This window comes from Pan troglodytes, chromosome 23, assembly GCF_028858775.2.
Source record: "Pan troglodytes isolate AG18354 chromosome 23, NHGRI_mPanTro3-v2.0_pri, whole genome shotgun sequence".
In the NCBI taxonomy this organism is placed as follows: domain Eukaryota; kingdom Metazoa; phylum Chordata; class Mammalia; order Primates; family Hominidae; genus Pan; species Pan troglodytes.
This window is the reverse complement of record NC_086016.1, coordinates 33,913,024-33,927,101: the sequence shown is the minus strand read 5'-3', so window position 1 is coordinate 33,927,101 and position 14,078 is coordinate 33,913,024. Positions and strand designations below refer to the sequence as shown.

The 14,078-nt window shown below is 44.3% G+C and overlaps 1 protein-coding gene across 43 annotated transcripts in view; it reads right to left on the bottom strand.

Moving 5' to 3' along the window:
* DEPDC5 (DEP domain containing 5, GATOR1 subcomplex subunit) overlaps positions 1-14,078 on the bottom strand; it is a 155,279-nt gene that overhangs the window by 97,313 nt on the left and 43,888 nt on the right. For 26 of the 43 annotated variants that reach the window (XR_010156140.1, XR_010156141.1, XR_010156144.1 and 23 more), the window contains exons 14-20: positions 13,277-13,351; positions 9,113-9,247; positions 7,722-7,783; positions 7,027-7,100; positions 5,751-5,820; positions 2,308-2,344; positions 1,306-1,426 (exon numbers count right to left, since the gene is read on the bottom strand). Coding sequence is in view for 31 of the 43 variants with exons in the window: in XM_016939032.4 (XP_016794521.1) it covers positions 1,306-1,426; positions 2,308-2,344; positions 5,751-5,820; positions 7,027-7,100; positions 7,722-7,783; positions 9,113-9,247; positions 13,277-13,351 (574 nt within the window). In the remaining 12 variants the exon portion in view is untranslated. Of the gene's footprint in view, positions 1-1,281; positions 1,427-2,307; positions 2,345-5,750; positions 5,821-7,026; positions 7,101-7,721; positions 7,784-9,112; positions 9,248-13,276; positions 13,352-14,078 lie in introns of all 43 variants that reach the window. The other 17 variants (XR_010156137.1, XR_010156138.1, XR_010156136.1 and 14 more) reach the window with 1 other exon arrangement.

The window sequence follows — 14,078 nt, the reverse complement described above, 5'->3', positions numbered from 1 at the left end:
CTGTAACTCTGGGGTAGAGAGTGCTTTCTTACACAAGACTCAGAAATGAATAGATGAGTAGATCTAACTACATCACAATTAAAAACTACTACATGGCTGAGTGCAGTGGCTCATGCCTATAATCTCAGCACTTTCGGAGACTAAGGCGGGAGGATGGCTTCAGCCAGGAGTTTGAGACCAGCCTGGCAATATGTGAGACCTCATCTCTACAAAAAATTAAAAACTAGCTGGACATGATGGTGCATGCCTGTAGTCTCAGCTACTTGGGAGGCAGAGGCAAGAGGATCACTTGAGCCCAGGAGGCAGAGGTTACAGTGAGCTGTCAATGAGACACTGCACTACAGCCTGGGTGACAGAAGAAGATCCTGTCTCAAAAAAAAAAAAAAAACAACTACCATATGACCAAAACACCACAGAGCAAATTTTTAAAAGCAGGACTTAAAGAAAGAAAAGTTCATGCCCACTCAGAATAATAAACTTAAAAGAAACGCTGTGTCCAAGGATAGAGCCAGCCCAATGAGAGGAAGATTCTGGAATTTGTGAATTGTTTCCCTTGGCTCAGAAAAGCATAAGAACCAGCCAGGTACGGTGGCTCACACCTGTAATCCCAGCACTTAGGGAGGCCGAGGCAGGAGGATCACTTGGGGACAGAAGTTCAAGACCAGCCTGGCCACCATGGCGAAACCCCATCTCTACAAAAAACACAAATATTAGCTGGGCGTGGTGGCGCGTGCCTTTAATCCCAGCTACTCAGGAGGCTGAGGCAGGAGAATCGCTTGAACCCAGGAGGCGGAAGTTGCAGTGAGCCGAGACTGTGTCATTGCACTCCAGCCTGGGTGACAGAGTGAGACTCCATCTCAAAAAACAAAACAAGCCAGGCACAGTGGCTTACGCCTCTAATCCTAGCACTTTGGGAGATCGAGGCGGGCAGATCACCTGAGGTCGGGAGTTCGAGACCAGCCTGACCAACATGGAAAAACCCCATCTCTACTAAAAATACAAAATTAGCCAGGCGTGATGGCGCATGCCTGTAATCCCAGCAACTTGTGAGGCTGAGGCAGGAGAACCGCTTGAACCAGGGAGGTCAAGGTTGCGGTGAGCCGAGATCACACCATTGCACTCAAGCCTGGGCAACAAGAGCGAAACTCCATCTCAAAAAAACAAAACAAAACAAACAAAAAACCAAAATGAAACAAAACAAAAGAAAACAAGATTTTCAAGGTTGCTCTCTTAGAGGTCGCTACTGAACTTCAGGTTTTCCTACACAATTTTTATATGCACCCCCAAGTGAATCTGGCAGAAAACCTGCAGGTGGCGAGGCACTGGGCCCGGGATGGGCCGGGCAGCCTGAACACTTGAGCGTCATAGGCGTCATAATCTACTTGGATGGGAAGGGCGTTCTCAGATTCTTTTGGACTCCCGAGAGCTGAAATACACAAATAATATAAATTGTCATCAAACACATTTCAAACACAGGCCTGAGAGCTAAAATACACAAATAATATAAATTGTCATCCAAATACATTTCAAACAGAGGCCTTCAGATAATCTTCACCAAAATCTGCAAGGCACAGGTGATCACCCTCTCCCCTTGAAAAAATGGGATAACGATCTATTCATCAAGTAGAGACTAAATGACGTATATGTCAAAGCAATATAGAAATAGTATAGCACTAAATAAAGGCAAGCTGTGGGTAGCATTTCATCCTTTTGTGACCCTTCTTAAAATAAATCATCTTAATATGTTTAGTAGTTTAAAACTTTCTACGTGATCCCTACAAACGGCCTATGGAAAAGAAAAACAAGGTTTTTTCAATTTGCAGATGGCGGGAAAAAATACAAGGTAATTAAGGGATCCTGCAAACATGACACAAAGGGAACTCAGGTCTCCTGACTTTTCCATAAACTTTTTATGGGACTTCACATAGTTTTGTTGTCATGGGTTAGCTGATGCTCTTTTTTTTTTTTTTTTTTAGACGGAGTCTTGCTCTGTCGCCCAGCCTGGAGTGCAATGGCGTGATCTCGGCTCACTGCAACCTCTGCCTCCCGGGTTCAAGTGATTCTCCTGCCTCAGCCTCCCGAGTAGCTGGGATTACAGGCACCCACCATCACGCCCAGCTAATTTTTTTTGTATTTTTGTAGAGACAGGGTTTCACCATGTTGGCAAGGCTGGTCTTGAACTCCTGACCTCAGGTGATCCACCGACCTTGGCCTCCCAAAGTGCTGGGATTATAGGCGTGAGCCACTGCACCCGGCCAGCTGACTCTCTTTTTAAAAGCAAGAAAAAAAATCTAAAAAAATACTCACACGTATCACGGCCATTTTTTGCTTTCTCAGAGGCGGGCTGAAAAATTAAATAGATAATTAATCACTCCTTCCTTCGCTAGGAAAGAACTTATCACAAGGCACAGTATATATGTGCTGCTCCCAGGGAAGACAGCCTGTAACTGACAGAAAGGCAGGAGCTAACATCTGACACCTACCTACCACGGTCCTTTATTCCCATATCACATCTTGTTGCCTCTCACAAACCTGTCCACTGGGGGAATGGACTGCCCCTTACAAGTGGGGATATTCAATTGCAGAGAGAATAAGGGACTTTACCCAAAGCCACACATTCAGCAGGTGGCAGAGCCAAAATTCAAGACCAGATCTTTAGATTCTTGGTCAACCCACTGTTGTGTTTGTCCCACCTGACCCAAATGCTGCATGCTTCCCCCTTCACTACGGTGCTGTCACCTGTCTGCCTACACCTACCAGAGCTGAGCACTCTGTATATCACCCAATTTGCTGAAATGAAGTACAAGGGTAGAGGAAAAAAACTAATAGAGCTATCACTTTTTACATTTTCTTAAAAATCTTTTTCAGATAAAATAAATAAATAAAGGCCAGGCACAGTGGTTCACGCCTGTAATCCCAGCACCTTGGGAGCCCAAGGCAGGAGGATTGCTTGGGCCCAGGAGTTTGAGACTAGCCTGAGCAACACAGTAAGACCCCATCTCTATTTATATATATATTTTTTTAATCTTTCAGGACCCTGAAAACTTTCACAACAATACTAACTCTTGCTTCTTTAAAATGATCATGGTAGCCAAGTACAATGGCTCATGCCTGTAATCCCAGCACTTTGGGAAGCTGAGACAGGTAGATCACCTGAGGTTGTCAGGAGTACCAGCCTGGCCAACATGGTGAAACCCCATCTCTACTAAAAATACAAAAATTAGCTGGGCGTGGTGGCTCACACCTGTAATCCCAGCACTTTGGGAGGCCAAGATGGATCACCTGAGGTCAGGAGTTCAAGACCAGCCTGGCCAACATGGTGAAACCTCGTCTCTACTAAAAATACAAAAAATTAGCTGGGTGTGGTGGCGGGCACCTGTAATCCCAGCTTCTCTGGAGGCTGAGGCAGGAGAATCACGTGAACCCAGGAGATGGAGGTTGCAGTGAGCCGAGATTGTGCCATTGCACTCCAGCCTGGGAGACAGAGTGAAACTCTATCTCAAAAAAATAAAAAATAAAAAAAAATAAAAAATAATACAAAAATTAGCTGGACATGGTGGCGCACACCTGTAATCCCAGCTACTTGGGAGGCTGAGACAGGAGAATCACTTGAACCCTGGAGGCAGAGGTTACAGTGAGCCAAGATCGCACCACTGCACTCCAGCCTGGGCCACAGAGAGAGACTCCACCTCAAAAAAAAAAAAAAAAAATTAGGCATGGTGGCATGCGCCTGTAGTCCTAGCTACTGGGGAGGCTGGGGCACGAAAACTGATTGAACCCAGAAGGCAGAGGTTGCAGTGAGCCGAGATCCCACCACTACACTGGGCATGACAGAGCAAGACTCTGTCTCAAAAAAATAAAATAAAATAATCATGGTGCAGAGAAGTTTTTCCATGTTCTACTTTGCTGAGAATGCTTGTGGTGAAGGCAAGAGAGGCCCTTTCTAGACAGAATCCCATCTCCTAGCACTTCACTATCTGATATGGCTTATGTCAGGAGTCCTCAGATTGCTCCAAATTAGTATTTCCCCTATTAGAAGAGTAACATTAACAGCCCTCCCCGCTAAAAAAGGAAAAGGGAAGAAGAGGCCCTGACACACAGCCACAAATGGAGCAACCCTCAGTGAATTCAGCTCTACTAGGAAAGGGCAGAGGGGTGAGAGCACTCGGGTGTGGGGCCTGCAAACATAACAGCCTGCTTTTCTTCTCACAGTACATCAAAACCACTTTTTCGAGTTCTGGCCGGGTGCAGTGGCTCACGCCTATAATCCCAGCACTTTGGGAGGATGAGGCGGGTGGGTCACTTGAAATCAAGAGTTTGAGACAACCCTGGCCAACATGTGAAACCCTGTCTCCATTAAAAATACAAAAATTAGGCTGGGTGTGGTGGCGGGTGCCTGTAATCCCAGCTACTCAGGAGGCTAGGGCACAGGAATTGCTTGAACCTGGGAGGCAGAAGTTGCAGTAAGCCAAGATCACGCCACTGCACTCCAGCTTGGGAGACAAAGCAAGATTCCATCTCAAAAAAACAAACAACAACAACAACAAACACTTGTTACAGTTGCAAATATATTCCATCAAGTGGATATTTCATAGTTCAGCCATTAATCTACTGTTTTCAACTTCTCACAGTTATAAATAAAACTAAACCCAGATGTATTTGCATATTATCACTTCAATTATTTCCTTACATCGCATGCCCCAAAATGGAAGTGCCTGGTTCAAATAGCATAAACATTTGCTCTCAATACACATGGCTGAAATGCTTTGCAAAAGTATGGTACACCAACCAGGTACTCAAGTGTCAATTTCACCACACTTTTTGTAGCATGTGATATAATTATTAATATATTTTAAACCTCTTTGGAAAGAAGAAAACAAGAATTCCCATTCTTGTTACAATTTTCATTTATTTTCTTGGTTTGTTTGTTTCCAGAGACAAGATCTCACTTAGTCACCCAGGTTAGCGTGCAATGGCGCAATTATAGCTCACCACAGCAATGGATTCCTGGGCTTGGGCAATCTTCCCGTTTTAGCCTCCCAAGTAGCTGGGACTACAGGTATGTGCCACCACACCTGGCTAATTCTTTTTTAGTTTTTATAGAAATGGGGTCTCACTATATTTGTTGCCCAGATTGGTCTCAAACTCCTGGCTTCAAACAATCCTCCTTCCTCAGCCACCCAAAGCACTGGGGTTACAGGCAAGAGCCACTGCACTCAGCCAGAATTTTCATTTCTTTATACTAAGATCTGACCTTTTTATCATATTTCCCCTTTGCTGCAATGCATATCTGCATCTTTGTCTTTATCCCCACTAGTATCTGAGTGGCTTCAACATCTGAATAAAACAGTCAGGTCACAATAAAACGAACTCTTAAACAAACAAAAAATGAACTCTTGGTCTTGGTCATATTTTTGTCAAAGGTATTTCACGCAGTCTGGCCTTGGCCTTGTTATTTATTTATCTAATGTATAAAGTTATAAAGTTTGGGGATGAATTTCTTAACCCTGTTCATGGCCATTGGGAAAGATGAGGGTACCTCAGGACTAAAATAACCCTATCAATGCGTGATAGTCCACAAAGGCTCTCTGCTGATTAATGAAATCTACCTTCTTGGCTGGGCAGAATGGCTCATGTCTGTAATCCCAACACTTTGGGAGGCTGAAACAGGAGGACTGGTTGAGTCCAGGAGCTCAAGATAAGACTGGACCACATAATAAGACCCCGTCTTAACAAAAATAAAAACCTACCTTCTTTCCTGCCAGTTTTATTCGTGGGGTGAAACTATTACAAAAGAGCTGGCTTTTGGATGTGTAGAAACTGTAAAAGAAACAAACAGAGTCATTAATCTAAATCCCCTTTATTTTAAAACTCAAAACACAGTTAAAATACTAGGCATGGATCAGCCCTCCTGACATGGGCTTTGTTCTCAGCTTCACTGATCTTCCCAATTTTAACTTCTTTTACAAGAATTCACTACAAAACATTAGTTATGTTTTGTTTTTTGGTAGAGACAGAGTCTGGCTACACTGACCAAAATGGTTTCAAACTCCTGGCCTCAAGCATTCCTCCCACCTCAGCATCCCAAAGTGCTGGGATTACAGGCATGAGCCACTGTGCCCGGCCTGAAATTGCTACTTTTGTAGGTCAAAAACAGTCTAATATCATGATATCAAATAGTATAAACTAATAGCTGCAGCTTTGCCATGAACTTGCTATTCAAGACCAGGTTGGCCAACACAGTGAAATCTCGTTTCCACTAAAAATACAAAAATTAGCTGGGCGTGGTGGCAGGCACCTGTAATCCCAACTACGCAGGAGGCTGAGGCAAGAGAATCACTTGAACCCGGGTGGTGGAGGTTGCAGTGAGCCAAGATCATGTCACTGCACTCCAGCCTGGGTGACAGAGTGAAACTCCGTCTTAAAAAAAAAAAAGAAAGAAAGAAAGACAACCCAGAGAAGGATAGAATGCTCTGGAAGCACTGAAGAAAAAGTGGCTGTTAGCTATCAGGGCAGCACAGGAGGAATTCATGAAAGAGAGATGCTGGAGTTGGATCTTGGAAGAAAATAGGCATTTTCAGGAGAAGGGTAGGTGGAATAAGATTAGTGTCATAGTTCAAAAAGATGAGGCACTGGCACTGGCAGAGGGATGAGAAAAGCCATCCCTGAGCTGGAATCAGCAGGATTCCATGTAAAGAGGCGCGGGGACTTCTCTAGAGCTGAAGGAGGTCAGGTACAAATGTTGGTCTTCTACAGTCTGTGGGAGTTGGGAATAGAAGGACATGGGAACGGCAGAGGAAGTAAGTCCTTCAAATTTTGTTTTTATTCTTTTTCACCATAGACTGTTCCTATGATACTGCTACTGCTTTGTGTATACAGAGCTTTGAGCAAATGTTAGAACTTGGTTTCCACATTTTCTTAACAAAAGGTTTAGTGCCATAATAAGAACTTAACAGATTTAAAGAAAAATGGCAAGGAGGCTGTTCAAAACGCTTATCACCTACTATTGATCGAGATCACACCCACCTGTGGTTTATCCAGTGAGGGATATTATAGTCATCGCCCAGACGAGAATCCCGGGGAGCACTCCGATTATGGAGCTGCAAGGAGAAAAATGAGAGCACAGATAAGCTACAGAACAAGTAGGTTTTGGAACTGCTCTAACTTTTCTGTTTTTCAGGTTTTTAAAAAAAATTTTTTAGGGCTGGGCGCTGTGGGTCACGCCTGTAATCCCAGCAATTTGGGAGGCCAAGGCGGGTGGATCACCTGCAGTCAGGTGTTCAAGACCAGCCTGGCCAACATGGTGAAACCCCGTCTCTACTAAAAATACAAAAATTAGCCAGGCATGGTGGCAGGCGCCTGTAATCATAGCTACTCGGGAGGCTGAGGCAGGAGAACTGATTGAACCCGGGAGGCAGAGGTTGCAGTGAGCCAACATCGCACCATTGCACTCCAGCCTGGGGGACAAGAACAAGACATTGTCTCAAAACTAATAATTTTTTTAGAGAGAGAGTCTTGCTTTGCTGCCCAGGCTGGAGTGCAGTGGTTATTCATAGGCATGTTCATAGCAAAGTATACCGAAACTCCTAGGCTTAAGGGATCTTCCCACTTCAGCCTCTCGAGTAAGTGGGACTATAAGCGCATGCCACAGCGCCTGGAATTTTTCTCTTTCTAACTATACTCCAACTGGCCTTTAGTAAACAAATCCAAAATCTAATTACCTTGAACAATGGGACAGCATGTAATGGTTGCTCTCCCATGCACACCAAGTCCACACCAATTCCTAAAAAAAGAAAAGACAAAAAGAATTGTGGGGAGGGAATGGCAGAGACAAGTGTCCCTATCTATAAATCATGTTATTTAACTGGGTAGTAGGCAAAGCTAACTTACCATTGTATGATTTATAACCTCATAGTGCTGCCTATCCAACAAAGAAGTAAATACATTCATTTTGTCTGTTTCCTCTTTTCCAAGTGCCCTACTAACGTATCATTATTCGGTGCTTGACAATTAGCCTTTGACTGTCCTACAGGTCATGACTTGTTTAAAAAAAGACAACCAAACTTCCATGTTTAAATTTTTAAGGCCAGAAAGGAACAGTAACTTTGTAATATCTCAGTAAAAAGTAAAACAATCCACATCACTTAACAGAGCTTCTTTAGTGGCATCAGGATTTACTTTCCAAACTCCTTTATTTTTTTTTTTTTGACAGTCTTGCTCTGCTGCCCAGGCTGACATGCAGTGGTGTGAGATCACGGCTCGCTGCAACCTCCACCTTCTGGGTTCAAGCAATTCTACTGCCTCAGCGTCCCAACTCCATCTTGTTGATGAAACAAATCAAATTGGGGGGTGTGGGGCTGAGTTGGGGATACGAGGCACATCATGGAGGAAGGACTGGACTAGATGACCTGATAGTACATCTGAAAATGGGCTGACAGCGGCTGGGTGTGGTGGCTCATGCCTGTAATCCTAGAACTTTGGGAGGCCAAGATGGGCGGATCACGAGGTCAGGAGATCGAGACCATCCTGGCTAACACGGAGAAGCTCCACCTCTACTAAAAATACAAAAAAAATTAGCCGGGCATGGTGGCGGATGCCTGTAGTCCCAGCTACTTGGGAGGCTGAGGCAGGAGAATAGTGTGAACCCAGGAGGCGGAGCTTGCAGTGAGCCGAGATCACACCACTGCACTCCAGCCTGGGAGACAGAGCGAGACTCCGTCTAAAAAAAAAAAGAAAGAAAGAAAATGGGCTGACAGCACATGGGTCCCTTGAAATCATCCCTCCAGGAAGGCTTCTCTAGTGCCCAATATGTTTGGGGAACTCAGAGTACCCTGATACAACCTTTAGAGAAAAACAACCTACACTAACATATTAAAAACTGAGGAAGACCTGTCATTATGGAACCTGCTTATCTTTGCATGACCCAGCATTTCCCAAACTGATCTGACCATGAAATTTTAGCACCTGACACCTATTGACATCCACAGACGTTGTGACACACAGAACACTATGTAGAGCTCCTCACACTCTAAGAAGTCAGTGAAGCTCACAGTTCTAAGGGGAAATCAGGCTAGGAACATGTGGAGACAGGGCACAAACCAGAGAGCATTACCATTATCTATCATCCGCTGCTTGGTCAGGATCATGAGTAGGCGGTCCACTTCAAAGACACCCACCCCGGGCGTGATCACCACTGACATCTGTCCAGTTCGGTCAAAGTTGCGGTTGATGTAGTGCTTATCAAACACTAGAAATAAAACAAAAATTCCACAATAATGATGTTACAGCTTTTCAGAACCCTGTCACAGACAAGCATCTCTACACTCTCAGAGCATTCTGCCCATATTTTTATTATAGCAACTGCCACATTCTAGTTAAATGTATACGCATCTGTCTTTTCTCTTCCATATTAAGAACTACTTGACCACAGGAATAAGTCGCTGTCACCTTTGTTAATACCCCTCCTTGACACCTCATACTTGCCCTGTGCAGCCTTAAATGCTAAAATTTCATGCTGTGAGGGTTGGGTATGGTGGCTCATGCCTGAAATCCCAGCACTTTGGGAGGCCAAAGCAGGCGGATCACTTGAAATCAGGAGTTTGAGACCAGCCTGGCCAACATGGTGAAACTCCATCTCTACCAAAAAATACAAAAATTAGCCAGACATGGTGATGTGCACCTGTAATCCCAGCTATGTGGGAGGCTGAGATGGGAGAATCACTTGAACCCAGGAGGCAGAGGCGCAGTGAGCCAAGATCGTGTCACTGCATTCCAGCCTGGGCAACAGAGCAAGACCCTGTCTCAAAAAAAAAAAAAATTCATGCTGTTAATTTAAACCTTCCATAAATGAATCTGTAGTAAAACTTTGATTATATTATTTTATATATTATATATTATTTTAATATTATATATCTTAATGATATAATTAGATTATATTAGTATTAATTTAAGACACTATTTAAAAGAGTAGACCAAAATCTTGGGATGACTTTGTAAATCTGGCAAGTCACTTTTTATTTCTAGCCTCTATGATTCTTACTATGAAAAATCAGTGATATTCCAATATGACAAGAAGATTTACTAACAGAAGACATTATGCTCTAGAATTCCCCGAGCACCTGGGTACAGACATGTGGGAAGATGATATACATAGTGATGTGTACACGTATCATCACTTCCACCTCTGGCCAGTGGCAGATGGACACCTAACTGGAGCTAAACAGATCAGACCCTCTCTACCAGGAATGTAAATTCTGAACAGAGAGCAGAGACAGGGTTGCTGGAAGCTGAAATATGGCTCTCATAATTCCTGCTGCTATGGTTCCCAGAGCCACTAAGGTTCTTCGACATGGTGTTTGAGCCTTTCCTGGCTGCTCCATTTAAGCCTCTGTATCCTTACAGTAAATTTCGCTTTTTGTTTAAACTAAATCAGTACATCTCTGTTATTTGCAAACAATATATTTCGGCTAACACATAAATGCCGGGATAATCATATCACACTGCTAACAATGGTTCCCCTTAAAAGAGGACTGACACTGGGGAGCAGGAGGAGGGTATCATTTTTTACTTGATATACCTCTCCATATTCAAATTCTAGTAACATGGTTACTTCTGCAATTTTATTTATTATTTATTTATTCATTTATTTGAGACAGTCTAACTCCATCACCCAGGCTGGAATGCAGTGGCACGATCTCAGCTCACTGCAACCTCCACCTCCCGGGTTTAAGTGATTTTCCTGCCTCAGCCTCCCGAGTAGCTGGTATGACAGGAATGCACCACCATGTCTGGCAAGTTTTTTATGTATTTTTAGTAAAGATGGGGTTTCGCCATGTTGGCCAGGCTGCTCTTGAGCTCCTGACCTCAGGTGATCCCCCTGCCTAAGCCTCTGAAAGTGCTGGTATTACAGGTGTCAGCCACTGCAGCCAGCCTATTTAAAAAAAAAATTTTTTTTTTGAGATAGTGTCTTTTTCTATCAACCAGGTTGGAGTGCAGCGGCGTGATCTCTGCTCCCCACAACCTCCACCTCCCAGGTTCAAGTGATTCTCCTGTCTCAGCCTCCTGAGTAGCTGAGATTACAGGTGTGCGCCACCATGCTGGCTAATTTTTGTATTTTTAGTAGAGACAGGGTTTCACCATGTTGCCCAGGCTGGTCTTGAACTCCTGACCTCAAGTGATCTGTCCGCCTCAACCTCCCAAAGTGCTGGGATTATGGGTGTGAGCCACCATACCTGGCTATTTTTGTAATTTTTTTTAAAGTAGATTTTAATTTTTTTAAATTTTTATTTTAATTCTTATTTTTTAAGTAGATTTTTAAAATATTACCTAGAAGCAGTTGAGGGATGGGGTGGAAGATAATAACACAGTTCGAGTAAGTCAAAGAACCCAAGGAAGATCCTTCCAGTTCCTGACCATGAGAAGCAAATGACTACCAAATTAACTGGCCAACAGAAGACCCAAGAGCTAAATGTTGGTCATTACAACCATCCAATTAGAAGCTATTGCTTTAAATTAATTTTGGGGGTAGGTGAGTGGGGGCATCATCACCTAGGTCCGGGTCTGCAGGCATTCATAAAGAGACATGCATAGCTGTCAGAGGCCTTTGAACCAGAGCAACTCCATCTTGAATAGCGGCTGGGTAAAATGAGGCTCACACCTGCTAGTCTGCATTCCTAGGAGGTTAGACATTCTTAGTCACAGGGTGTTTACAGTTAAGGGAACAGGATAATAATGTTTATCCAACAGACTCAGGACTTAATAGACCCAGGAAATGCCCTGATGTCCCAATATCTTAAAAACAAAAGCATTCTTAGTTTAGGAGTAAGTTTTGCAGCCAGGTGCAGTGGCTCACACCAGAAATCCCAGCACTTTGGGAGGCCAAGGTGGGCGGATCACGAGGTCAGGAGATCGAGACCATCCTGACCAACATGGTACAACCCTGTCTCTACTAAAAACACAACAATTAGCTGGGTGTGGTGGCACGTGCCTGTGATCCCAGCTACTTGGGAGGCTGAGGCAGGAGAATCGCTTGAACCTGGAGTTGCACTGAGCAGGGAGATCATGCCATTGCACTCTAGCCTAGCGACAGAGTAAGACTCTGTCTCAAAGAAAAAAAAAAAAAAAAAAAGGCTGGGCGTGGTGGATCATGCCTGTAATCCCAACACTTTGGGAGGCCAAGGTAGGTGGATCACGAGGTCAGGAGCTCGAGACCAGCCTGGCCAATACGGTGAAACCTCATCTCTACTAAAAACACAAAAATTAGCCGGGCATGGTGGTACACACCTGTAGTCCCAGCTGCTCAGGAGGCTGAGGGCTACTCAGGAGGCTGAGGCAGGAGAATCACTTGAACCTGGGAGGCGGAGGTTGCAGTGAGCCAAGATTGCACCACTACGTTCCAGCCTGGATGACAAAGCGACACTCCATCCCAGAAAAAAAAAAAAAAAAAAAATAGCATTAAGAGAAATACCTAATGCAGATGATGGGTTGATAGGTGCAGCAAACCACCATGGCACATGTATATCTATGTAACAAACCTGCACATTCTGCACATGTATCCCAGAATTTAAAGTATATTTAAAAAAAAAAAAAAGGCCAGGTGCTGTGGCTCATGCCTATAATCCCAACACTTTGGGAGGCTGAGGCAGGTAGATCACGAGGTCAGGAGATCGAGACCATTCTGGCCAACATGGTGAAACCCCGTGTCTCCTAAAAATATAAAAATTAGCTGGGCATGGTGATGCGCACCTGTAATCCCAGCTACTCAGGAGGCTGAGGCAGGAGAATCGCCTGAACCCAGGAGTGGGAGGTTTCAGTGAGCCGAGATCGCGTCACTGCACTCCAGCCTGGCGACAGAGCAAGACTCCATCTCAAAAAAAAAAAAAAAAAGTAAGTTTTGCTTTAAAGATAATAATATAGATTCTTGAGAAACACAGCAGTTACACAAAGATGAACAATCCTTTGTCATGAGTGCTTGCGGCAGAGCATCTCTCCCCCATGACTTTTTTGCTTTGTTATATATAGACAACCACTGTACCTAAGGTGGACATGTTCCTCCTCTTGCTTTCCGGAATGCCCTGCTCTTTCTATGGAGTAGCTATTCTTTTATTCCTTTACTTTCTTAATATACTTGCTTTCACTTTATTCTGTGGACTCGTCTTGAATTCTTTCTTCTGCAAGATCCAAGAACCTTCTCTTAGGGTCTGGATCAGGACACCCTTCTGGTAACATAGCCATGTGGTAGGCAAGATGCTGGCTCATGGCCGGCATCCTTACTCACCATTGAATGACAGATTGATGGCCTCCAGGTAGTTTCCTTGTGCTGAGGTAGAATTATCTCCTTGAGGAAAGCCCTCTGAAGCAAAATATGCAAGAGAAAGAAAAACATCTCATGAAACATGAACTTTTTTTTAAAATTTTAAACGAAGTCTTGCTGTGTCACCCAGGCTGGAGTGGAGCAGCACAATCTTGGCTCACTGCAACCTCCACCTCCCAGGTTCAAGTGATTCTCCTGCCTCAGCCTCCCGAGTAGCTGGGACTACAGGCGCACGCCACCACACAAGGCTAATTTTTGTATTTTTAGTAGAGACAGGGTTTCACCATATTGGTCAGGCTGGTCTTGAACTCCTGACCTCGTGATCCGCCTGCCTTGTGCTGGGATTACAGGCATGAGACACCGCACCCGGCTGAAAGATGAACTCTTAAATAAGTGGCGGCTGAGCATGGTGGCTCACGCCTGTAATCCCAGCACTTTGGAAGGTGGAGGCAGGAAGATCGCTTAAGACGAGGAGTTTGAAACAAGCCTGGTCAATACAGCGAGACTCTTGTCTCTGCAAAAAAATGAAAAAATTATCTGGGCACGGTAGTGCATGCCTGTCATCCTAGCTACCTGGGAGACTGAGGCAGGAGGATTGCTTGAGCCCCAGTGGTTTAAAGTTACAGTATAATTGCTCCACTCCAGTCCAGCCTGGGTGACAGAGTGAGACTCTGTCTCAAAAAAAAAAAAAAAGGAAGGCATCTGGCTCCACAAGGCCTCACTCCCTGTATCAGGGACACTGTTGAACTTACGGCATACGAAATGT